Source organism: Cygnus olor, chromosome 1 (assembly GCF_009769625.2).
Source record: "Cygnus olor isolate bCygOlo1 chromosome 1, bCygOlo1.pri.v2, whole genome shotgun sequence".
In the NCBI taxonomy this organism is placed as follows: Eukaryota; Metazoa; Chordata; class Aves; order Anseriformes; family Anatidae; genus Cygnus; species Cygnus olor.
Window position 1 is genome coordinate 1081434 of NC_049169.1, and position 26349 is coordinate 1107782.

General features: G+C 68.5%; 2 protein-coding genes across 2 annotated transcripts in view; both read right to left on the bottom strand.

Annotated features, from left to right (window-relative positions):
• FLNC (filamin C) overlaps positions 1 to 19544 on the bottom strand; it is a 31906-nt gene extending 12362 nt beyond the window's left edge. Inside the window, exons 1-22 of the mRNA XM_040545177.1 lie at positions 18454 to 19544; positions 15421 to 15669; positions 14500 to 14597; positions 13780 to 13930; positions 13005 to 13123; positions 12786 to 12863; positions 11726 to 11888; positions 10775 to 10975; positions 9856 to 9993; positions 8811 to 8937; positions 8587 to 8723; positions 7855 to 8048; positions 7186 to 7299; positions 6956 to 7099; positions 5922 to 6045; positions 5650 to 5810; positions 4576 to 4666; positions 4281 to 4450; positions 3543 to 3660; positions 2507 to 2769; positions 979 to 1576; positions 36 to 209 (exon numbers count right to left, since the gene is read on the bottom strand). Of these exons, the coding sequence (XP_040401111.1) occupies positions 36 to 209; positions 979 to 1576; positions 2507 to 2769; positions 3543 to 3660; positions 4281 to 4450; positions 4576 to 4666; positions 5650 to 5810; positions 5922 to 6045; positions 6956 to 7099; positions 7186 to 7299; positions 7855 to 8048; positions 8587 to 8723; positions 8811 to 8937; positions 9856 to 9993; positions 10775 to 10975; positions 11726 to 11888; positions 12786 to 12863; positions 13005 to 13123; positions 13780 to 13930; positions 14500 to 14597; positions 15421 to 15669; positions 18454 to 18793 (3952 nt within the window). The 5' untranslated portion in view covers positions 18794 to 19544. The remainder of the gene's footprint in view (positions 1 to 35; positions 210 to 978; positions 1577 to 2506; positions 2770 to 3542; positions 3661 to 4280; positions 4451 to 4575; positions 4667 to 5649; positions 5811 to 5921; positions 6046 to 6955; positions 7100 to 7185; positions 7300 to 7854; positions 8049 to 8586; positions 8724 to 8810; positions 8938 to 9855; positions 9994 to 10774; positions 10976 to 11725; positions 11889 to 12785; positions 12864 to 13004; positions 13124 to 13779; positions 13931 to 14499; positions 14598 to 15420; positions 15670 to 18453) is intronic.
• Positions 19143 to 24955, bottom strand: LOC121060822 (nascent polypeptide-associated complex subunit alpha, muscle-specific form-like). Its single transcript, XM_040538951.1, has 5 exons — positions 24502 to 24955; positions 23406 to 23484; positions 22666 to 22778; positions 22189 to 22583; positions 19143 to 19244 (listed from the first exon to the last, which is right to left on the bottom strand). The coding sequence occupies exons 1-5, from the start codon at positions 24953 to 24955 to the stop codon at positions 19143 to 19145; spliced, it is 1143 nt and encodes a 380-aa protein (XP_040394885.1).
• Positions 24956 to 26349: the final 1394 nt, after the last annotated feature.

A 26349-nucleotide genomic window follows, 5' to 3' on the forward strand; every position in this document is an offset into this window, starting at 1 on the left:
GCTGGGGTCCCAGTGGGGTCTGTGGGGTCCCTCACCATCCTCGTAGGGGGTGTAGTCCACGCGGTAGGTGCCATCCCCGTGGTCGGTGACGTAGGTGTCAGTCTTGGCGCCCGAGGGGTTCAGCACCCGGGCTTTGACGTGGGGCCCCCCGGTCTTGGTGAGCGCCCGTGCATCCACCGTGAAGTCAGTGCTGACCTCCCGCAGCACCCCTGTGGGGCGGCGTCAGAACAGGGGTGACCCCAAGGGGGGCCATGGGGAGGAGGTGTCAATTGGGGTGCCCATGGGGAGTGGGTACACATTGGGGTGTCCATGGGGAGCAGGTGCACATTGGGGGTGCCCATGGGGAAATATTCATTGGGGGTGCCCCTTGGGGTGCCAATTGGGGTGCCCGTGGTTGTAGGTGCACATCAGGGTGCCCGTGGGGAGGAGACATCCATGGGGAGGAGAAGCCCAGGGAAAGGAGGTGCCAATGGGGTTGGGGTGCCCACGGGGATGCCCAGTGGGAAGGAGACACCCATGGGGATGTCCACAAAGATGCCCCATGGGGATGGGATGCCCATGGAGATTCCCATTGGGTAGGAAATGCCCATGGGGAAGGAGGTGCACATGGAGGTGCCCAATGGGATGGGACACCCATGGGGATGCCCAGAAAGATGCCGATGGGATGGGATGCCCACGGAGATGCCCATCAGGAAGGAGCTGTCCATGGGGATGGGACACCCATGGAGATGCTCATTGGGAAGAAGACACTCATGGGGACGTCCACAAAGATACTAATGGGATGGGATATCCATGGGGGATGCCCATGGAGATGCCCATGGGGATGGAATACCCATGGAGATGCCCATCGGGAAACAAATGCCCATGGGGATAGAGATGCCCATGGGGAAGACGTCCACGGGGTCACCCAGGGGAGGAGGCACCCACGGGGTGCCCCGTGCTCACCCCACACCCGGGCCACCCGCGCACCGCCCTCACCTCGGGGCTCCACGCCTTTGCCGTAGACCTTGACACCGCTGGTGTCGATGGCGGGGTCAACAGTGACGCGGATGGGGAACTTGGGCACGGGGTGCCCGCCGTACTTGATGGTGATGGTGTAGGAGCCGGGGCAGGCGGGCGTGTAGGTGATGGCGTAGGTGCCGTCCCGGTTGTTCTGGATCAGCACCTCCGCCTTGACCCCCGAGTCCGAGATGATCTCGATGGTGAGCTCGGCGTCGCCCGCCTTGGAGCAGTCCACCAGGAAGGTGGCCGCCTCGCCGGCCTTGCCGCGCTCCAGCCCGGGGCCGCTGGCCGTCACCTTGCTGGGGTCGAAGACGGGCCGGATGTCGGCCTTGAAGGGGCTGCCGGGGATGTGGCGCTCGGCGAAGAGGATGTTGATGGCGTACTCGCCCGGCTCCGTCGGCAGGTAGGACACTGAGCATGAGCCGTCGCCGTTGTCCTGGCACTCAATCTTGGCCTCACATGGGCCCTCCACCGTCAGCCCCAGCCCGCCGGTGCCGGCCCCCTTGGTGTCGATGGTGAAGGGCGCCGGGGTGCCCACCAGGCCACCCTGCAGACCCGGCCCGTAGGCGCTCACCTGCAGCATGGTCGGGGGTGTCAGAGGGGTCGGGGGGCATCGGATGGGTTGGGGGACGTTGGGGACATGAGAAGGGATGGGGGATGTTGGAAGGGATGGGGGCTTCAGAGGGGTCGGGGGACATCGGAGGGCTCAGGGTACGTCGGGGACATGAGGAGGGTTGGGGGCATCAGAGGGGACGGGGGTGTGAGAGGGGACAGGGGGGGTCAGAGGGGACAGGGTCGCCACACCACGCACACCGCCACCCATGCCCCCTCTGGCTGCGTCCAGGTGCACGCAAGCAGCACGGAGCGCCACATGTGCGCAAAGCACGAGTGTCATGGGTGTGCACCGGGACAGCACACCTGCAGGATGCCCTCAGCATGAGCAAGGAGTGTGCAAGGAGCGTGGGTGTGCAGCCCGCAAAGCCATGAGCCAGCTGGGTGGGTATGAGTGAGTGCGAGCAGGGAGCGTGCACCAAGTGTGTGCAAGGAAGTGCACAACAAGAGCACGTGAGCAAGGGACATGCAACAAATGTGTGCAAGAAAGAAGCATGCAACAAGAGTGTGCAAGCAGGGAGTGCATTGAGTGTGGGCAAGGAAGAAGCGGGTGTGAGCTGGGAGCGTGCAGCAAGCATGAGCGAGGAAGGAGCGTGCAATAAGTGCGTGTGCAAGCAGGGAGCGTGCAACAAGGGCACGCAGCAAGAAGAGCATGCGAGGAAGGAGCACACAACAAGGGAACATGAGCAAGGAGCGTGCAATAAGTGCGTGTGCAAGCAGGGAGCGTGCAACAAGGGCACGCAGCAAGAAGAGCATGCGAGGAAGGAGCACACAACAAGGGAACATGAGCAAGGAGCGTGCAACAAGCACGTGCAAGGCAGAAGCATGCAACCAAGAAGCGTGCAACAAGCACACGAACAAGGAGCGTGCACCACGCACACCACCAGCTCACCTTGGAGGGGTCGGGGGGCAGCACGGCCTCCACGGTGAAGGGGCTGCCGGGGACGGGGTGCCCGTCGTAGGTGACGTCCACCTTGTAGGGCCCCTCCTCGGGGGGCACGTACTGCACGCGGTGGGGGCCGCCGGCCGCCCCCGGCTCCACCTTGCAGGGCACGGGGCGGCGCGAGGGCGCCGAGATGCGCACATCCAGCCGGCCCTGCCCACCCGCGCCCTGCGTCTCCACCGCGAACGCCTGCTCCTGCCCCACAGCCACCTCTGGGGGGGGGGGGGGGGGGAAGGGGAGAAAGGTGTCAATGGGGGGGTCCCAGGGTCCCGGCCCTCCCCGGGGTGCCCCATAGCCGCAGGGGGTCCCCAAGGATGTCCTGGTGCGCCCTCCCCATGGGGAGCCCCAACGGGAAAGGAGTTCCACATCCTATCCTATGGGGCATCCCATAACTGAGGGAGATCCGTGCTCTGGTGCACCCACCCCACGGGGCACCCCATAACCACAGCGGTCCCCAACCCCGCCAGGTGCACCCACCCTATGGGGTGCCCCATAACTAAGGGGGTCCCATGCCCTGCTGCACTCACCCCAAGGGTACCCCATAATCAACGGGGTCCCACATCCTACCGAGGTGCACCCACCCTATGGGGTGTCCCATAACCAAGGGGCTCCTACACTTTGCTGGGGCGCACCCACCCCATGGGGCACCCCATAACAACAGGGATCCCCAACCCTGCCAGGCGCATCCACTCTATGGGGTGCCCCATAACCAAGGGGGTCCCACATACTAGCAGGGTGAACCCCCCCTATGGGGTGTGCTATAACCAAGGGGATCCTACATTTCGCCAGGGCACACCCACCCCATGGGGCACCCTATAACCAAGGGGGTCCCGTGCCCTGCTGCACCCACCCCACAGGGCACCCCACAATGCCTCCTGTGCCTGATGGTCCCATATACACCACCCGGGTGCCCCCACCCCATGGTGCCCCCTTGCCCCATGGTGCCCCCCGCCCCGCCCCACCCCACAGCGCCGCCCCCACTCACTGGTGCTGAGGCCCTGCACCTTGACCTTGCTGAGCTGCAGGGCCGGCGCCACGTTGACGCTGAAGGGGCTCTTGGGGACCGGGTCCCCCCCGTAGGTCACCACCACAGTCATGTTACCCTGCAGGACACGGCACCTCAGGGTGCTGCTGGGGGCCGGAGGGGTCCCTGCACCCACCCGGGGGTACCCAGGGGCCGCTAGGGAAAGGGGGGCACCCAGCATTTTGGGGGCTCCTACGTGTGGGAGCCCGCGGGGACCCCATGGGTGCCCCATTTGTGGGGGTGCCCAGGGGACTGGGGGGCTCTGGGGGTGCTCAGGGTGAGGGGTGGCCCCTGTTGGGTGGCTGGGAGCGGGGCGCAGCTGCCCATAGAGGGGTCCACGGGGTGTCCGGGGGATGGGGTGCTCATAGGGATTGGGTACCCATAGGGGTGCTCCATGGGGTGTCAGTGTTGGGGTGCCCATGGGGACTGGGTGCCCATGGGAGGGGGGACAGGGGGGTGCTCATAGGGATGGAGGGGAGCCATTGGGGTACCCATAGGGATGGGGGGGGACCATGGGAGTACCCATAAAGGCAGGGTGCCCATGGGGGTGTCCATATGGGATGACCGTGGAGATGCCCAGTGGATGGGGTGCTGCAATGGGTGGCTCAATGGGACGGCCACTACGGGATGGACCCCATGGGACAACCCCCATGGGATGGCTGCTATGGGATGGCCCCCACGGGTGCCCCCCCGGCGCACCTGCTGCAGGGCCGTGTACTTGACGGTGTAGGAGTAGTCGTGGTTGTCGATGACCTCGAAGTCGCGCACGGCCGGGCCCTTCCCCGGCCCCGCAAACTGCACGTCCAGCTTGGCCTTGCCCGCGCCCTTCGTGTGCACCGTGAAGTGGGTCGGCTTGCCCACCTCCACGCCTGCGTGGCACCGCCAGCACCATCAGCACCCATGGGTCCTGCCCCACGGCGCCCAGACCCACAGCGCCATGAGACCCCTAAACCCAGCGCCCCCCAGCCCCCAAACCCCGTCCCCGTCCCCTCACCCGTGCGGCTGAGGCCGGGCCCCTCCGCCTTGACCTTGCTGCTGTCGTGGCATGGGTCCACCTTGATGCGGAACGGGCTGCTGGGGATCTCCTGCAGGGACAGGCTCGGGTCAGGGACACAGCCAGGGACAGGGGACAGGGACATGGAGCATGGCCAGGGATGGGGTGGCACTGCTACAGATGAGCGACCCGGTCAGGGTCATGGCAAGCACAGGGGACGTGGCCCAGGGACACGGCCAGGACAAAGGACACCACCAGGGGACACCACCAGGGACAGGGGACGTGGCCAGGGGACACGGAGCACAGTCGGGGACAGGGGAAACGGCCAGGGACAGGATGGCACTGCCATGGACAAGGGACACGGTCAGGGTCATGGCAAGGACAGGGGACGTGGCCCAGGGACATGGCCAGGACCAAGGACGCCGCCAGAGGACACGGCCAGGGACAGGGGGCACAGCTGAGTGAAAGGGGACACTGCCAGGAGGTGCTGCCAGGGGACAGACAGCATGGCTGGGGACACAGCCTGGGGACAGGGGACATGGCCAAGGGACGGGGTGGCACAACCCCAAAGCAGCACGGCCAAGGGACGTGGGTGGGTGCGTGCCAGGAGTGACACCGCCAGGGGATGAGTGATACTGCTAGGGGACAAGTGGCACTGCTGGGCACAAGTGGCACCACCAGGGGTGCGAGTGGCACCCCTGGGGACAAGTAGCACCACCATGGCACAAGCGGCACTGGTAGGGAACGAGTGGCACTACCATGGCACAAGTGGCACCACTAGGCACAAGTGGCACTGTGGGGGACGAGTGGCACCATCATGGCACAAGTGGCACCACTGGAGACAAGTGGCACCATGGGGGTGGCACCACCATGGGACAAGAGGCACTGGAAGGGGACGAGCGGCCACGTGGGGGTGGCACCACCATGGCACAAGTGGCACCACTGGATACAAGTGGCATCGTGGGGGTAGCACCACTGTGGCACAAGTGGCACTGCTGGGGACGAGTGGCCCCGTGGGGGTGGCACCACCACGGCACGAGTGTCCCCGTGGGGACAGGCGTCCCGGCGGCGCACCTGGTTGGCGAAGAGCACCATGATGGTGTAGAGCCCGGCGCCGGGCGGCGTGTACTTGACGGTGAAGGTGTCGTTGTCGTTCTTGATGATGTCGAAATCGATGTCGGCCTCCAGCGGCCCCACCACGCCCGGCGCGCACTTGATGCCGATGCTCACGTCCCCTGCGGGCGGGGGGCCATCAGTGCCACTGGCACCGTGCCACGGGGACAGGGACAAGGGGACAGGGATGGGGACAAGGGGACGGGGACAGCGGGACGGGGACGGGTCCCCACCTTGCCCGGCCTCGCTGCAGTCCACGGTGAAGTAGGTGGGCTCGCCCGCCTTCAGCCCCGTCTTCTCCACGCCCGGGCCGTGCACCCGCACGCGCCCCGGGTGGCTGCCCTCGCCCACGCTCACCTGTGGGGCGCCCGCATCAGTGGGGTGCTGTGGGGTGCATGGACCCCACCAACCATGCACCCCACGGAGCGCGGACCCCCTAGGGTGCGCCCCATCCTCCCGCCTGGCACCCCATGGACCACGCGCCCCATAGACCGGGGTGCGCCCCACAGACCTGTCCCCATAACCGTGCCCCATACCCGTACCCAGCACCCCCTTGTCACTCACCCCGTTCCCGTCCCCGTAACACCCACCCTGTGCTCAGCACCTTCGCCTTGTGCCTAGCACCCCACGTCCCAAACACCCCATATCTGTGCCTGGCACCCTGATGCGCCCCGATGCGCCTGGCACCCCATATCCCACACACCCCACACCCCATACCCACACCAGCACCTTGCCTTGCTCCTGGCACCCCACACACCCCATATCTGTGCCTGGCACCCTGATGCTTGTGCCTGGCACCCCACACCCCACGCACCCCACGCCCATACCCACACCAGAACCTTCTCCTTGCGCCTGGCACCCCACACCCCAATGCACCCCACACCCTATTCACCCCCATAACCCCCTGCACCCCACATCCATGCCCAGCACCTTCGCCTTGCTCCTTGCACCCCACACCCCACCATACCCCACGCACCCCATAGCTGCACTAGGCACCCCATGCACCCCATATCCATTCCAGCACCTTCTCCTTGTTCCTAGCACCCCACACCCCAACACACCCCACACTCCCCATACCCCACGCACCCCAAACCCATACCAGCCCCTTCTCCTTGCTCCTAGCACCCCACACACCCCATACCCCATACCCCATGCACCCCATACCCACACCACCACCTTCCCCTTGCTCCTAGCACCCCAACGCCCCCCCTGCCCTCCCCCCACCCCCTTCCCCTCGCCCCCCCCACCCCCCCAGACCCCCACGCACGCGGAAGGGGCTACGGGGCACGTTGACGCCCCCCCAGGTGACGATGATGGTGTGCTTGATGGCCCTGGTGGGCACGTAGGTGCACTGGTAGGTGCCGTCCCCGTTGTCCTTCACCTTGATGTCGATGGGGCACCCCTCGGCGTCCTGGGGGGGGCAACAGAGGTGAGGGACCCCCGGCAGCCCCCTGAGACCCCCTGGGACCCCCCCGGGACCCCCTCCTCGGGACCCACCTGTGCGTAGAGCCGCAGGTCCCCGCGGCCGGCACCTCGTGCGTCGATGGTGAACTCGGCCGGGCGCTGCACGATGACCCCCGAGGGCTCCAGCCCTGGCCCCCACGCCTTCACCTGGGGGGGAGGGACAGGGACATGGCTCGGGGGGGCCCTGGGGGCGGCCCCCAAACTGGGAAGGTGTCCGGGTGTCCGGGGGGGGAGAGTGGGGGATGCTGGGGGAAGGGGTGAGGGGCACCCGTGGGTGCTGGGGGTGACTGGGGGGTGGGGGGACAGGGTGGGGGACATGGGTGGGACATGGGGGGGGGATGTGGGGTGACCTGGGGTGAGAAGGGGGGATGTGGGGGGAATATGGGGGGGACACAGGGTGAGAAGGGGGTGACACAGAGGGGGACATGGGGGGGACAGGTGACAAGTGGTCACATGGGGACACGGGGGGACATGGGGGGGGACACGGGGAGACAGGAGGGGGCATGGGGGGGGCAAAAAGGGATGGCACTGAGGGGACAGAGAGAAAAAGGGGGGGAGCATGGGGGGGACAGATGAAGAGCCAGGGCGGGCACGGGGGTGACGGGAGAGGACACGGGGGACACAGAGATGACACGGAGGTGACACGGGGGGGACATGGAGGTCATATGGGGGGGGACATGTCGGGGGGAGACAGGGGGGTACCTTCTCGGGGAAGCAGTCAGGGGGCGCGGGCAGGATGCGGGCGATGAAGGGGCTGTCGCGGATGTCCTCGTCGTCGCACACCACGTGCACGGCGTACTCGCCCGGCTCCGTGGGCCAGTAGCGCACGTCGCAGGAGCCGTCCCCGCGGTCGTCGCACTCGATCTTGGCCTGCGAGGGGCCCTCGATGGAGAAACCTGGGGGGGGGGGGACACGGGTGGGGGGGGACACGGGGGGTCATGGGGACGCGGTGGTGGCACCCGGACAGGGTCTCGGCCCCAGACGGGTGTCCCCGGCAAGGTGGTGCTCACCCCGTGGCCACGTCCTCACCATGGCACCACCAAACCTATCCCCATGTCCCCACCACAGTGCCACCAAACCCATGCCCGTGTCCCCACCATGGTGCCACCAAACCTGTGCCCACACCCCCACCATGGTGCCACCATCCATGCCCACGTCCCCACCACAGTGCCACCCACCCTATCCCCATGTCCCCACCACGGTGACACTCCATCCTGTCCCCATGTCCCCACCGTGGTGCCACCCACCCAACCCCCAATGTCCCCACCACGGTGCCACCAGCCATACCCACATCCCCACCACGGTGCCACCCACCCTATCCCCACATCCCCACCACGGTGCCACCAAACCTGTCCCCATGTCCCAACCACGGTGACCCCCCACTGTCCCTGTCCCCCCACCCCCATCCCCGTGCCCCCCCTGCCCCCCACTCACCCAGCGTCCCCACTTCGGTGCCGATGGCCTCCACCACGAAGTCGGCCGACCTCCCCACCACGCCGGTCTCCAGCCCCGGCCCCCAGGCGCGCACCTTCTGCGAGCCGGCCTCGGGGGACACCTGCACCTCGAAGGGGCTGCGGGGACGGGTCAGGGTGGGGCGGGGGGGACACCTCCACGACCCGGCCCCCCCCCCCCCCGGTGCCCTCCCAAACCCTGCTTACCTGCGGGGGATGGCGCAGCCCCCCCAGGTGATGGCCACCAGGTGGGTGCCGGGCTGCACCGGGCGGTACTCGCAGGCGTAGACCCCGTCTCCAACGTCCCGCACCGACACCGGCAGCTCCGTGCCGTCTGGGGAGGGGGGGGCGGACGACAACGGGGGGGTCACCTCGGGGTGCCCCCACCCGGGGAACCCCCCCCCCCCCCACACACACACACACAATGGGTTCCCCAATTGTGCGCCCCCACTGTGCGCCTATGGGGCACCCTTGGGGTACCCCAACTGTGCGCCCCCATCCGTGACCCCCCCCTGCAATGGGCACCCCCAGAACACCCCCACTATTGATTCCCTCCCCCCCCCGAACCCCCTCACTATTGATTTACCCCCCCCATGAGCACCCCCACGGTACCCCCATAACAACTCCAGGACACCCCCACGGCACCCCATGGGCACCCCCAGCCACGTGCCCACCCCAAGGGGCACCCCCAGGACACCCCCATGGGACTCCAACACTGCCCCCCCCATGCACCCCCATCCATGTGCCCCCCCCCTCGCAATGGGCACCCCCCCACGGTACCCCCATAGCACCCCCATGGGTACCCCAACCCGCCCCCACCCGTGAGCCCGCCCCCATAATGGGCACCCCCCCAGCACCCCCAACCACTGACCCTCCCCCCCCCCCCAAAAGGGAACCCCCAGGGCCCCCCACGTCCCCCCCCCCGCCTCCCCCCGCCCCACGGACCCGCGGCTGCGGCTCCCAGCAGGGGGCAGCAGCGGCAGGCGCACGGTGCTGGGCACACGCACCCGTGCACACCCCCCCCCCTTGCACACCCGTTACACACGCACGCACCCAGCTCAGCGCTCGTCCTATTGCGCATCCCTCGCACCCCCGTGCACGCCCCACGCACCCCCTGCACACCCCCAGCTCAGTGCACACCCCATGCACACCCCTCGCACCCCCGCGCACACCCCATACACCCCCTGCACACCCCCAGCTCAGCGCACACCCCCAGCTCAGTACACCCACGCCCCCCCCCTTGCACACTCACCAGGCCCCTTGACCAGCACCCGCAGCTCCCCGGTGCCGGCGCCCTTGGTGAAGACCCTGAAGGCGGCCGCCTCCTGCACCCGCACCCCCTTGGGCTGCAGCCCCCGGCCCGAGGCACGGCACGCGGCGGGGCTGCAGGCTGGGGGGGGGTCACACTCAGCACCCCCGCCTGGCACCCAGCACCATGGGGGGGTAATGGGGGGTGTAACGGGGGTGTAAGAGGGACCTGGGGGCAAGGGGGTGCCTTGGGGACAGCCTGGGGGCAGGGGGTGCTATGGGGGTGCCAGGGGCATTGGGGGGGCATGGGGACACCTTGGGGACAAGGGGGGCATAGGGACACCGTGGGAACAGTGGGGTGCTATGGGGGTGCCAGGGATGTCAAGGGGGGCATGGGGACACCCTGGGGACAGGGGGGTGCTACAGGGACACCAGGGACATTGGGGGGGGGCATGGGGACACCTTGGGGACGGGAGGTGCTATAGGGACACCAGGGACATCAGGGTGCCACTGGGACACCAGGGAAATTGGGAGGGGGCACAGGGACACCCTGGGGACAAGGGGGTGCCGTGGGGACAGCACGGACACCAGAGGGCCATGGGGACACCCTGGGGACAGTGGGGTGCTATGGGGACAGCAGGGACATAAGGGGGGGGTCCATGGGGACATCCTGGGGACAGGAAGGTGCTACGGGGTCCCTATAAAAGGCTGTGGGGACACTCTGGGGACAAGGAGGCGCCACGGGGGCACAAGGGACATTAAGAGGGCCGTGGAGACACCAGGGGACAAGGGGATGCCAGGAGGTCCCCAAAGACATAGGGGGGCTGTGGGGGGCCACCAGGGGGACCAGTGGATGTGGCAGGGACACCAGGGATACGAGGACACCCCAGGGCCACGTTGGGGACATCGGGGCCCGCTCTCACCTTCGGCCACGTTGACGGTGAAGGGGCTCCTGGGGATCTGCGCGCCCGCGTAGGTGACGTGCACGAGGTGCGGGCCCTGCAGCGCGGGCCGGTAGGTGCAGCGGAACGTGCTGTCCCCCTTGTCCTCCAGCATCACCTCCACCGTGTCGCGCCGCCCCTGCGGGTCCACGATCACCACGCCCACGTCGCCCGCGCCGGCCCCTGCCACCACCAGGACACGGCCTCAGCACCACAATGCCACCGTGACACCAGGACGTGGCCCCGGTGACACCACGTCGTGGCGTGGCCGTGACACCAAGACATGGCCCCAGTGCCATCGCATCATGACGTGGCCATGTCGCCAGGAGAACATGGCCCCAGTGCCACCACATCATGATATGTGACCATGCCACCAGGAGAGCGTGGTCCTGGTGCCACCACATCATGACATGTGACTGTGCCACCAGGAGGACCTGGCCCTGGTGCCACCATTTCGTGGCATGGCCATGCCACCAGGAAGATGTGGCCCCAGTGCCACCACATCATGACATGGCCGTGCCATCAGGACATGGCCTCAGTGCCACCAAATCATGATGTGGTTGCGCCACCAGGAGGAAATGGCCCCAGTGCCACCGTATCATGACACGTGGCCGTGACACCAGGAGGACATGGCCCTGGTGCCACAATATCATGACATGGCACCAGGAGGAGATGGCCACAGAACCACCCAGTGCCACCACAGCCCTGCCACCAAGAGGACATGGCCCCAGTGCCACCACAGCCATGCCACCACGAGGACACAGCCCTGGTGCCACCCAGTGCCACCACAGCCCCGCCACCATGAGGACATGTCCCCAGTGCCACCAGGCCATGCCACAGCCCTGCCACCATGAGGACATGGCCCCGGTGCCACCCAGTGCCACCAGCACGCCCCCGCCTGTGTCCCCACGGCGTGGTGTCCCCGCCGCCCACCTGCGGTGTAGATGTCGAAGTAGGTGGTCTTGTTGGCCACGTTGCCCACGGGCTCCAGGCCGGGGCCGCGCGCTGTCACCTTGCTGGCGTCACCCAGCGCCATGCCCACGTTGACGCCGAAGGGGCTCTTGTCGATGTTCTGCCCCGCGAACAGCACCGTCACCTGCGGGACACCACGAGGACACCAGTGTCACACCTTGGGGACACCCCGAGGACCCAGCGCCACACCCTGGGGACCTCCATGGGACACCCTGCAGACCCAAGTGTCACACCTTGGGGACCTTCATGGAATACCCCAAAGACCTCAATGCTGCGCCTTGGGGACCTCCATGGGACACCCCGAGGACCCTACTGCCACACCTTGGGGACCTCCATGGGACACCCCAAGAACCCAGTGTCCCACCTTGAGGACCTCCATGGGACACAATAAGCACCCAGTGCCACACCATAGGGACACCCCAAGGACCCAGTGTCACCCCTTGGGGACACCCCAAAGACCCAGTGCCACACCTTGGGGACCTCCGTGGGACACCCCGAGGAACCCAATTCCACACCTTGGGGACACCCCAAGGACCCCCATGGGACACCCAGAGGACCCCAACATCACACCTTGGGGATCCCCATGGGACACCCTGAGGACCCCAAAGTCACACCTTGGGGACCTTCATGGAATACCCCAAGGACCTCAATGCTGCACCTTGAGGACCTCCATGGGACACCCCAAGGACCCAGTGTGACAACTTGGTGACACCCCAAGGACCCACTGCCACACCTTGGGTACCTCTGTAGGACACCCCGAGGACCCAGTGCCACACACTGGGGACACCCCAAGGACCCCCATGGGACACCCAGAGGACCCCAATTCCACACCTCGGGGACCTCCGTGGAACACCCCAAGGACCCCAGTCTCAGACCCTGGGGACACCCCAAGGACCCAGTGTCACCCTTTGAGGACACCCCAAGGACCCCAATTCCATACCTTGGGGACACCCTGAGGACCCCCATGGGCCACCCCGAGGACCCGCTGCCCCACCCTGGTGCCCCCCACTGGTGCCCTCACCTTGTGCAGCCCCGCGACCTTCGGGACATAGGTGACAGAGTATGTCCTCTTCTTGTCGTTGTTGGGGACCACCTTGGCCTGCGGCAACAGCCCCAAGGGGGGGGACACGGTGTCACCAACCCCACAGAGGTCACCGCGATGGGGCACGGCACCCCGACCCTTGTCCCCAGCGTCCCCAGCGGGTGTTGGGGACGGGGACGCAGCGGGGTCCCCTCGCACCTCCTCGGTGTGGCCCTCGGGGTCCTCGATGTAGACGAGCACCTCGCCCACGCCGGCGTCCAGCGTCTCCACCGTGAACTGCGCCGGCTTCAGCACCGTGTTCCCCTGGGGCTCGATGCCTGAGGGACGGGGTCAGCATGCGCCGTCACCCCCAGCCCCCCCGGCACCTCCCCACCACCACGGGACATCACCCCGGCACCACCGTGGCCGTGTCACCACCAGGACACATCCCCACTGCCACCCAGCACCATCATGGCCACCTCACCATAAGGACTTGTCCTCAGTGTCCCCACAGGTGTGCCACCATGAGGACATGTTCCCAGTGTCCCCATGGCCATGCCATGACCATGCCACCATGAGGACACGTTCCCAGTGTCACCAGGGCCACCACAGCCACCTCACTGTGAGGACATGTCCCCAGTGCCACCATGGCCATGGCATGGCCATGCCACCATAGAACACATCCTCAGTGCCACCATGGCCATGCCACCAAAAGGACATGTCCCCAGTGCCACCATGATCATGGTATGGCCGTGCCACTGCAAGGACATGTCCCCGTTGTTGCCATGGTATGGCCATGCCACCATGAGGACATGTCCCCACTGTCACCATGGCCATATCATGACCGTGCCACCACGGGGACACGTCACCACCATGGCCATACCCCCACAAGGACGTGTCCCCAGAGCCCCTTGGGGGTCATCCCCACACATGGGGGGATCCCTGGGCTTTCAGCCTCCCCCCATGTCCCCCGTGTCCCCCTGTGTCCCCGTACCGGGCCCGTAGGCGCGGGCGCGCGCGGGCTGCAGCTGCCGGGAGCGCAGGGGGGCGCCGGGCTTGAGCTTGGCCTTGGGGAACTGGGACAGGTAGGTCATCACCGAGTGCTCATCCACGTTGGGGTCCACGATCTCCTCGGGGGCGATCACCTGCAGGCGCCCCCCCCGTTAGTGCTGTGACCCCTGCACCACGAGACCCCCAGACCCGGAGACACCCCACACCTGGGGACACCCCTGCACCTTGGGGACACCCATCCCCAGGGGACCCCCCCCCATATCGGGGCCTCCCCCTTACTCAAAGGACCCCCCCATACCCAAAGGACCCTCCCCCATACACAAAGGACCACCCCCCACATTCTCAGGGACCCCCCCTGCACCCTGGGGACCCTCCACACCCAGCAACCACCCCCACCCAAAGGACCCCCCTGCCCCTCAGGGACACCCATCCCCAGGGGTCCCCCCCCTACCCAATGGACACCCCCCCCACCTGGGGACTCCCCATACCTAGGGGTCCCCACTGCACCCAGGCCCCCCCCTGCACCCAGGGGACCCCCACACACACCTGGTGACCCCCCCCATACCCAGGGGTCCCCCATGACCCCCAGCACACCACACCCCCCCCATACCCCCAGGACCCCCTCCCCCCATATCCAGGGACCCCTCCCCCCATTCCCAAGGGTACCCCATGCCCAGCCCCCCCCGTGCCCCCCCCCACATGCCTGGGGCACGCCGAGCCAGTCGTCCGCCTGCTGCATGGCCTCGCGCGCGTTCTGCACGGGCTGGTTGGGGTCCCAGCTCTCCCAGTCGGGGCACAGCCCTGGGGGGGGGGGGGGGGCAGCGGGGCACCCCCGGGGTCAGCACCCCACTGCACACCCCCCTCCCACAGCCCCCCCATGTCCCCCTCACGGCCACCCACGACCGCAGCCTGGGGGTGCACAACGCACCAAAGTGCCCCCCACAGCCCCCCGACCCCCCCATAGCCCTTCCATACTGCCCCACCCCCTATGCCCCCTGTACCCCAATAGCCCCCCCCCAGCCCCCATACCCCAATAGTCCCCCCATAGCCCCCAGAGACCCCCACTCCACACAGCTGCCCAGACTCCCACAGCTGCCCAGAGCCCCCCCCCCCCATTCTCCCCATAGCCCCCCATTCCCCATAGCCCCCCCATGCCCCTAAATCCCCCCCATGTCCTCCCAGCCCCCATACCCCCATGGCCCCCCATAGTCCCCCACCCCCCATAGCTGCCCATAGCCCCCCATGTCCCCCCATAACCCCCCACACCCCCCATATCCCCCCAGGCCCCATAGACCCATGTCCCCCCCCCCCCCCCCCACGCTCCCCAACGCCCCCCATGTCCCCCCACGCCGCCCACCCCCCATACTCCCCCACACCCCCCTAGCCCCTATACCCCCATAGCCCCCCACACCCCATAGCCCCCCAACACCCCCAGCCCCCCATGCCCCCCCATGCCCCCCACGCCCCCCCCAGCCCCTATTCCCCCCCACGTCCCCCAGCCTCTATGCCTCCCATGTCCCCCCCACACCCCCCAGCCCCTCTACCCCCATAGCCCCCCACAACCCCATATCCCCCCCAGCCCCCCAACCCCCCCCGCCCCCCCCGCGCCCCCCCCCCCCCTCACCGGGCGCGCAGTTGTCCACCAGTGCCCCCAGCGCCTTCCCGTCCTGCCAGTCGCGGTTGAAGTTGGTGATGGGCAGCTGGGGCACCTTGTTCTGGATCCAGCCCAGCAGGCGCTGCTTCGGGGTCTGCCGCCGCGCGTCCTCCTCGTCCTCGTCCTCCCACATGGGCATGGAGATGGAGTAGTGCAGGATCAGCGTCCACACCAGCCCCAGGATCAGCTTCAGGTTCCCGTCCACGATCGCCTTGCTGTCTGCGGGGGGGGGGGGGGGGGGGGGGGGTGGCACGGGCTCAGGTGCCAAGCGGGGACCCCCCGGGACCCCTGGTGCCGTCACACCAAGTTGGGGACACCCCAGGACACCCGGTGCCGCTACACCAAGCTGGGGACCTCCCAGGATCCCCGGTGTCACCGCACCAAGTTGGGGGACCCCAGGACCCCCAGTGCCATCACATCAAGCCAGGGACCCCCTGGGACCCCCAGTGCTGCTGCACCAAGCTGGGGACACCCTAGGACACCCCTGGTGCCACCACACCAAGTTGGGGACCCCCCCCCAGGACTCCTGGTGCCACTGCACCAAGTTGGGGACCCCCTGGGACCCCCGGTGCCATCACACCAAGTTGGGGACCCCCTGGGACCCCCAGCACATTACATCAAGTTCAGGATCCCTCGGGACCCCCATCGCTGCTGCACCAAGTTGGGGACACCCTAGGACACCCCTGGTGTCACCACACCAAGCTGGGGACCCCCTGGAACCCTCAGCACATCACACCAAGTTTGGGACCCCCCAGGACCCCAAGCACCATCCCACCAAGCTGGGGACCCCCCGGGACCCCCAGTGCCATCACACCAAGCTGGGGACACCCCGGGACTCCCGGTGCCACTTCACCAAGTTGGGGAGCCCCCAGGACCCCCCAGTGTCCCCACACCAACTTGGGGACCCCCGGGACCCCCAGTGCCACTGTACCAAGTTGGGGAGCCCCCAAGACCCCTGGTGCCATCACACCAAGCTGGGACCCCCCCCCAGGACCCCTGGTGCCACCGCACCAAGTTAGGGACCCCCCAGGACCCCCAGCACCACCACACCAAACTGGGGACCCCCCCAGAGCCCCAAGGTGCACACGTGGGGGTGTCCCGGCCACCCCGGCACCGCTCCGGGGACCCCCCCCTCAGCACGCAGCGCACGGGTGGGGGTCACCGGCACCAGGCTGGGCCCCCCCTAGGACCCCCAGGGCGCATGCACAGGGGACCCCCAGCACCCAGCACCGGGCTGGGGACCCCCCCTGGTGCCCAAGGCGCATGGGGACGTCCTGACCCCCCCAGCACCAATTTGGGACCCCCAGGACCCCCGGCTGGGGACCCCCCCCATACCCAGGGCGCACCCACAGGGCTGGGGACACTGGGGCACCCCGGGGGGGGGGACGCACCGTGACAGGTCCCAGCCCCCAGCCCCACCTCGGGGACACCCCAAAACCCCCGGAGCACGGGGGAGAGGGAGTCCCCAACCCCCCCCCCTGGGCCCCCCCCCCCGCCCCGGGGGTCCTCAGCACAGCGCCGGGGGGTGCCCGGGGGGGGGGAAACTGAGGCACGGAGCTGCCGGGGGCGGTGCGGGGGGGGGGGTCCCGGCCCCCGCCCCTCCCCCCGGCCCCAACACGAACTCGGCGCCCCTCCCCCCCCCGCCCCTCCCCTCCCCCCCCCCGGCCCCACCGAGCGATCGCGTGTCGGGAGGAAATGGCCGCGGGGGGGGGGGAGGGGGCGCGGCGCTGGGGGGGGGGGAGGGCGCGCGCCCGCGGGAGCGTGCACGGGACCCTTGGGGGCGCGCGGGCGCCGCGTGCAAGGGCGGGGGGGAGGGGGGGGGGCGCGTGCAAGGGCGCGCAAGGGCGCGCGTGCAAGGGCGCCCCCCCCCCCACACACGTGTGCCCGGGGGGGGGGGGGCGCGCGTGCGCGTGCACGGGGCGCGAGGGCGGCGTGCGCACGCGCGGGGCCGCGGGGTCACCCCGCAGCTGTCCGGGGGGGGCGCCCCGGGGGGGCCCCACGCGCGGGGGCGGCGGGCGGGGAGCGGGGCCCGGCCCCGTGCCAGCGGCGTGAGCTCAGCGCCGCGCCCACGCGGGGGGCGGCCCCACGGCACGGCCCCACGGCACCGCCCGGGGGGGGGGGTGGCAGACCCACGACACCCCCCCCCCACCCCCCGGACCCACGGCACAAAGACCCCCAGCCACAGCCGTGGGGCCAGACCCATGGCGCGGACCCCCAGACCCACCCGTGGGGCCAGACCCATGGCACGGACCCCCCCAAACCCCCCCGGCCCCAAGGCACGGGCCCCCAGACCCCCAGCCCAAAGCCCCCCAGCCCCACCCATGGGGCCAGACCCACGGCACAGACCCACAGCCCCATGGCCCAATGCCCCCCAGCCCCATAGCACAGGCCCCCAAACCCACGGCCCAAAGCCCCCAGCCCCACAACCCAAAGCCCCCCAGCCCCACCCGTGGGGCCAGCCCCACGGCACGTCCTCGCCCGCAGCTCGGCCCCACAGCTCGGCCTCCTGTGGGGCCAGCCCCACGGCACGGTGCTCACATAGGGAGCCGGACCCCCGAGCACACCACGGCGTGGACCCATAGCGCGGCCCCACAAATGTCTTAGCCCCACGGCGCAGCCCCATACACGAGGCCAGCCCCACGGCATGGCCCCATGGGGCAACCTCATGGCAAAGCCCCACGGCACAGCCCCACGGCACAGCCCCACACATGGACCTGGCCCCATGGCACAGCCCCATATACGAGGCCAGCCCCATGGCACAGCCCCGTGGCACAACCCCACGGCACAACCCCATACACGAGGCCAACCTCACGGCACAGCCCCATGGCGCAGCCCCACACGGGGACCTGGCCCCATGGCACAACCCCATGGCAAAGCCCCATGGCAAAGCCCCACACCCAGCCCCACGCACACGTGGACCTGGCCCCGCAGCGCAGCCCCACAGCACGGCCCCATGCAAGGACCTGGCCCCACACCAACCCCACACCCAGCCCCTCGGCTCACCGATGGACACCAGCTTGATGTGCTCCCGCTCGAGGAACTCGAGGGCCACCGAGACATTCTCCAGCTTCATCTGGCGGAAGTTGGGGCGCGGGTGGTACTTGCGCCCCATCTTCTTCTGGCTCAGCACCTCGAGCAGCGCGATGAGCCGCAGCCCGTCGCTCAGGTCCCGCTGCAGGTCCCCGATGCGCTTGTGCACGCACTTGAGGTGCTCGTTGCACCAGCGCGTGAAGGTGTTCTGCTGGATCTTCTTCCAGGGCGCGTCCTCCGCCAGGTCCTTCTCGGTGGCCGGCAGCTCCTCGGGGTCCTCGCCCGCCGGCGCCTCGTAGCCCGACGAGTTCATGGTGGGGACGGGGATGGGGACGGGGATTTGGGAACGGTGGCCTCGCCTCGGTCCCGGCGCCTGGGGACGGTGCCCGGTGTCCCCGGGCGGGTGCCGCTGCTCGGGCTCCTGTAGTTTTGGGGTCCCCCTGCTTGGGGGTCCTGTAGTTTTGGGGTCCCCCTGCTTGGGGGTCCTGTAGCTTTGGGTTCCCCCTGCTCAAGGTCTCGTAGTTTTGGGGTCCTGCTTCTCAAGGTCCTGCTGCTCGGGCTCCCGGAGTTTTAGGATTCCACTTCTCAGGGTCCCGCTCCTCAAGGTCCTGGAGTTTTGGGGTCCTGCCGCTCAGGGTCCTGCCGCTCAGGGTCCCGTAGCTTTAGGGTCCCGTAGCTTTGGGGTCCCGTGGATTCGGGGTCCTGCTGCTCAGGGTCCCGGAGTTTCGGGGTCCTGGAGTTTCGGGGTCCCGCCGCTCAGGGTCCTGTAGATTTGGGATCCCGGGGATTTGGGGTCCCGTGGATTCGGGGTCCTGCTCCTCGGAGTCCCGTAGCCTCGGGGTCCTGCTGCTCGGCGTCCCGTGGATTTGGGGTCCTGCCGCTCGGGGTCCCGAAGCCTCGGTCGGTGCCGCGGTGCCGTGTCCCTCCGGGCGCGTGGGGCCGCGGTCCCGCGTGGGTGCCGGTGTCGGTGCCGGTGCCGGTGCCGGCGGCTGAGTGGCGGCGGGGGGCGGCCGGGGCCGTTTTAAAGCGCTGGGGCCCGGCCCCGCGGACCCGCCCGCGGCAGCAGCGGCAGCGATCGCGGCCGGGCCGCCCCGTGACAGCAGCCGCTATTTATAGCCGCGGGGGGGGCCGCGGCCCCCGCCCGACGACGAGCCCCGAAAACCGCCCGGACCCCGCGCGCGGAGCCCCCGGACCCCGAAACGCCGGGACCCCGAAACGCCGGGACCCCGAAGCTACCGGACCCCCCCGGACCCCAAAACTACGGGAGCCGAAACTCCAGGACCCCCCCGCGGGGCCGGGGCCCCGAAACGCCAGGACCCTGAAATGCCGGGACCCCGGAAGCCCAAACGCCAGGCCGCCAAAGCTATGGGAGCCCGAAACTCCGGCACCCGAAACTTCGGGACCCCCGGACCCCAAAACGCCAGAACCCCAAAGCTATGGGGCCCCGAAATGCCGGGACCCAAAACTACAAGACCCCAAAATTATGGGACCCCAAAACTACGGGACCCAAAAAGCTGGGACCCCAAAACCATGGGACCCCGAAACCATGGGACCCCGAAATGCCGAGATTCCAAAACTACAGGACCCAAAACTACGGGACCCCAAAACGCCAGGACCCCGAAATGTGGCGAACCCCCGTGTCAGTGCCCCAAAACTCCAGGACCCGGCACCCCAAAATTCACAAACGCCAGGACCCCAGCACCCCAAACTCTGATACCCGGGGCCCCAAAATGCCAAGACCCCAGTGCCCAAGAACTCTGTTACCGGGGCCCCAAAACTCCAGGACCCCAAAACTACGGGACCCCTGGTGCCAGTGCCCCAAGACCCCAAAACACCGGGACCCCAGCACCCTGAAACTCTGATACCCAGGGCCCCAAAACTGCAGCAACCCCAGGCCCAGTGCCCCAAAACATAAGGACCCCAAAACTACAGGACCCCTGGTGCCGGTGCCCCAAGACCCTGAAACACCAGGACCTCAGAACTACAGGATCCCTGGTGCCAGTGCCCCAAAATCCTGAGACCCCAAGACCCCAAAACACCAGGACCCCAGCACCCCAAAGCTCTGGTACCCAGTGCCCCAAAACTCCAGGATCCCCAAGTCTGGTACCCCATAAAGCTGGGACCTCGAAACACCAGGACCCCAAAATTCTGGTACCCAGCCCCCCGAGATGCCGGTACTCTGGGATCCCAAAACACCAGAACCTCAAAACTACGGGACTCCAGCACCCCAAAACTCTGGTACCTGGGGCCTCAAGCTCCAGGACCCCAAAACTACCAGACTCCCAAACCTGGCACCCCAAAATGCTGGGACCCCAAAACGCTGGGACCCAGCACCCCAAAACTCTGGGACCCTGAGACCCCTGTACCCCAAAACACCACCACCTCCCACCCCAAAATCTGATACCCTGCACCCATAATCTCCGGTGCCCCAAAACTCGGTATCCCTGTACCCCCCCCCCACGAGAACCCAGCACCCCAAAGCCCGTCCCCCCAAGACCCCACACCCCAGCACCCCAAATCCCCAGCACCCCAGAGCCCTGGGAACCGCAGCACCCCAATGTCCCCATTCCCCAATGACTCATCACCCCAAAACCCTGGCACCCCAAAACCTCAGCACCCCAAATCCCAACACCCCAAAACCCCAACACCCCAAATCACAGCACCCCAAATCCAAACACTCCAAACCCTGGCACCCCAAAATCACGATGCCTTGGGCACCCCCACCCTGAGCACCCCAAAACCCAGCCCCCCCCCCAATCCCCTCACTGCCATACCCCATAACCCCAGAACCCCAAACCCAGCCCCCCCCAAACCTCCACACCCAAACACCCCCACCCCCGGGCCCCCCAAACCCCCCATGAGCCCCCCAACCCCCCAAGTCCCCCCACAACCCCTGCAGCACCCCCTGAACCCCCAAATCCCCCCATGACCCCCCCAGCCCCCCCAGCCCCCCATAACCCCCATTAACGGGGCCCCATTCCCATGGGGGGGCCTGTCCCCGTGCCTCCCCCTTGACCCCGATGCCGGTGACGCCGCGCGGTGACGTGGTCCCAGGGGGGGTCGGGGTGTCCCTGGGGCTGGGGACAGGTCCGTGCCCCCCCCCCCCCGTGTCACCACGTCACCACCTGGCCACCGGCCCTGGAAGCTTCCAGCGTGCGAGGGGGAGGGGGGGGGGACGGGGGGGCACCCCGGGGAAGCGGGGGGTGCTAAAAATACCCGGAGAGTCAGCGCCACGCACCCGGCCCAAAATACCCCGGCACACGCCGCTGCCTGGGACGGGGACACCGGTGGCACCCGCGGGGACGGAGACCTGGGTGGCACCCATGGGGACGGGGACACTGGTGGCACCCACAGGGACACGGGTGGCACCCACTGGGATGGGGACACTGGTGGCACCCATGGGGACGGGGACACTGGTGGGACCCATAGGGACACGGGTGACACCCATGGGGGACACCAGTGGTACTCACAGGGACACCGGTGGCACCCACGGGGACGTGGGTGGCACCCATGGGGATGGGGACACCGGTGGCACCCGTGGGGACAGGGACTGGGGTGGCATTTGTGGGGATGGGGACACTGGTGGCACCCATAGGGACATGGGTGGCACCCACGGGGGCACCCACTGGGATGGGGACACGGGTGGCACCCGTGGGGATGGGGACAGGGACACCAGTAGCACCCACATGGACAATGGGGGGCACCCACTGGGATGGGGACATGGGTGGCATCTGTGGGGATGGGGACACTGGTGGCACCCGTAGGGCTGGGGACGGGGACACCAGTGGCACCCACAGGGACAGGGACCTGGTGACACCCCCAGGGACCTGGTGGCACCCCCAGGCACGTCGCCACGTGTGCCCACGGGTGGCAGGGGCGCGTCCCCAAGCCGTGACACTCACACCCGCCGTGCGAAGCAGTGGTGTATTGCCCCCCCGCCAAACCAGTGACAGGGGTGACAGGGGGGGTGACACAGGGGGGTGACACAGGGGGGTGACACAGGGGGGGCGCGGGGCTCAGCGGGGCCTGAGGCGCGGGTACAGCACGAGGACGGCGGCGGCCACCACGAAGAGCAGGAAGGGCCCGAGCCCCCCGAGGGGTGCCTGGGGGGGGGGGGGCACTGTCACTGGGGTGGTGTCACCGGGGTGGTGTCACCACCCCCCCCCCCTGCCCCCCCCCCCGTACCTGGGTCTCCTCTGGGCTGTGGGGCCGGGACCCCCCGGGCTCTGTGGGCTGGGGGGGCTCCGGGGGGGCCCCAATGGGGGGCTGGGGGGGGCGGCTCCGTGCTGGTGGGGAACCTGCGGGGGGGGGGAACGGGGCTGAGTGATGGGGACAGGGACAGGAGGGGGGCGTGGGGACATGGGGACATGGCTGGGGGACAGGGGGCAGGGATGGGGACGGGGGGACACGGGGACAGGGGGACGTGGGGAAGGGGACATGGACATGGAGAGGGGACAGGGGGACATGGGGACATGGGGACATGGCTGGGGGTCAGGGGACATGGATGGGGTCAGGGGGACGCGGGCAGGGGGACCTGGGGGACCCAGGGGACACAGGGACAGGGGGACACAGGGACAGGGGCACGTGGGCAGGGGGACACGGACATGGAGAGGGGACACGGGGTCATGGGGACATGGGGACATGGGGGGGGATCGGGGACACGGACAGGGGGTGACAGGGGGATGTGGGCAGGGGGCACAGGGGACAGAGGGGACATGGACACAGCGGGGATAAGGACAGGGACACGTGGGACACGGGGATGGGGACACGGGGACGTCATCAGGGGGATGTGGCCCCGGGGGACGGGGACATGGGGACACCTCCGGTGGGGACATGGGGAGGGGAGATGGGGGCCGGGGGGGACGTGGCCATGGGGGACACGTGAGGGGACAGGGACAGGGGACGGGGGCAGGGCCAGGCGGTACCGGTGTCCCCGGCTGTCCCCTGGGCGGCGGTGGCGGTGCTGCAGCGCCCGGTGTGCCTCGGCCACGCGGCCCAGCTCCTCTGCAGGGCGTCACCGCGGTGTCACCTCCCGAGGTGTCACCTCCCGCAGTGTCACCCCCCCGCGGTGTCACCCCCACCCTCAGCGAGGCGTCACCCCGCCCCAGGGTGTCACCCACACGCTGTGGTGTCACCGCGCCCCGCGGTGTCACCAGCCCCCAGGCTCGTTCCCGGCCCCACGGTGGCCACCGCGCTGTGCCACGGTGTCACCACCCCCCCCACACCGTGGCACAGCCACTGTCCCACCGTGACGTGGCCACCGCCCTGCCACAGCACGGCCACCAGACTGCCACCACCCTCCAGTCCATGGCCACCATCCCACGGTGCCTTGGCCACCCCCCTCTACCCCACGGCCACTAAAGTGCCACCACCCTGCCACTCCATGACCTCCATCCCGTTGTAACATGGCCACCAAAGTGCCACTCCATGGCTACCAGAGTGCCACCACCCTTCACTCCATGGCCACCATCCCACTGTGCCTTGGCCACCACCCTCCAGTCCATGGCCACCCCGTTGCCACTTCATGACCAGCCCCTTGCCACTCCATGGCCACCACCCTCCCCTCCATGGCCACTAAAGTGCCACCACCCTCCACTCCATGACCCCCATCCCACTGTGACATGGCCACCAAAGTGTCACGCCATGGCCACCACCCTCCACTCCATGGCCACCATCCCACCGTGCCTTGGCCACCACCCTCCCCTCCATGGCCACCAAACTGCCACCACCCTCCACTCCATGACCCCCATCCCACTGTGACATGGCCACCAAAGTGTCACGCCATGGCCACCACCCTCCACTCCATGGCCACCATCCCACTGTGCCTTGGCCACCACCCTCCAATCCATGGCCACCCCCTTGCCACTCCGTGGCCACCACCCTCCCCTCCATGGCCACCACCTTGCCTTGCCATGGCCACCCTCCTCCCCACGGCCCCCACCCCACCTCATCACTCCACAGCCACCACCTCGCCACGCCACGGCCACCACCCTGTCCCCATCCCCGTCCCCATCCCCGTACCCCGCAGCCGGGCCACCTCGGAGGTGGCCTCCTGCCACTGCTGCTCCTTGCCATGGCTGCTGGCGCGCAGCGCGGTGGCCTCCAGCTCCCAGCGGGCTCCCAGCTCCCGGTGCGTGGCCACCTCCTCCTGCAGCGTGGCTACCTCCCGCTGCCACGTGGCCACCTCGTCCCGCAGCCTGGTTGCCTCCCGCTGCCACGTGGCCACCTCGTCCCGCAGCGTGGCCGCCTCGTCCTGCCACGTGGCCGCCTCGCCCCGCAGCCTGGTTGCCTCCTGCTGCCACGTGGCCACCTCGTCCCGCGCCGTGGCCGCCTCGTCCCGCGCCGTGGCCAGCGCCCGCTCCAAGCTGACCCCCGCTTGGCCGCCTGCCCGGCCTGCAGTGCGCCCAGCTCCGCCTGCAGCGTCCCCAGCGCCGCTGCGGGACACGGGGAGGGGACACGGGGGGGCACATCCCATGGGGTCCCCATCCCATGGTGTCACGTCCCATGGGCGTGCCCATCCCACAGGGTGCCCATCCCCATGGGGTGCCCGTCCCATGGGGTGCCCATTTCTGGGGGTCCCTGTCCCCATGGGGTCCCCATCCCCGGGGGTACTGATCCTATGGGTTCTCCATCCCATGGGGTGCCCATCCCCGTGGGGTTCCTGTCCCTGTGTGTCCCGATTCCATGGGGTTCCCTCTCCATGGGGTGTCCATCTCTGGGGGTCCCCGTCCCCATGGGGACCCCCATTCCTGGGGGTACTGATCCCATGGGATCTCCGTCCCATGGTGTGCCCATCCCTGGGGGTCCCAATCCCTGGGGTCCCTGTCCCCATGAGGTGTTCATCCATGGGTGGGTCCCCAAACCACGGGGTCCCCATCCCTATGGGGTGCCCATCCCTGGTGGTTCCAATCCTGTAGGATCCCTGTCCCCATCGGGTGCCCATCCTGTAGGGGTCCTTGTCCCTTGGTGTCCCCAACCCTGGGAGTCCCCATCCTTGGGGGTCCCCATCCCATGGGGTACCCATTCCCGGGGATCCCAATCCCTGGGGGTCCTGATCCCATAGGGTCCCTGTACCCATGGGGTCCCCATCCCAATCCCTGGGGTGCCTGTCCTATGGGGTGCCCATCCCTGGGGATCCCCCTCCCCATGGGGTCCCAATCCCTTGGGATCCCAGTCCATGGGGTCCCTGTCCCCATGGGGTGCCCATTCCTTGGGGTCCTGATCCCATGGGGTACCCATTCCTGGGGGGTCCCAGTCCCTGGGGGTCCCAATCCCATAGGGTCCCTTTCCCCATGGTGTCCCCACCCCAATCCCTGGGGTCCCCGTCCCCATGGGGTCGCCATCCCACGGGGATCCCAATCCCTGGGGGTCCCAGTCCCTTGGGGTCCCAATCCCTGGGAGTCCCTGTCCCCATGGGGTCCCCATCCCGATCCCATGAGGTCCCCGTCCCCCTGGGGTGCCCACCCTGGGGTCCTGCCCCCCCGCACCCCACTCACTGCCCACGGAGGGGCACCCGCTCAGCTCCATGGCCCTGCGGGGGGCACCGCGCCTGGCGCCGGCACTGCGGTCACCGCGGCCCCCGGTCACCCCGGTAACCGCTGCCACCCGCACCCAGTGCCACCAGTGCTCAGTGCCACCAGTCACACCAGTGTCCCCAGTGACACCCCTGACCCTGGTGACATCAATACCCAGTGCCCCCAGTGCTCCCAGTGCCCCCACCAGTGCCACCAGTGTCCTGAGTGTCACCAGTGACACCTGTGACCACAGTGCCATCAATACCCAGTTACCCCAGTGCTCCCAGTGCCCTCACCAGTGCCCTCACCAGTGCCCCCACCTCCCAGTGCCCCAGTGCCCCCATTTAGTGCCTCC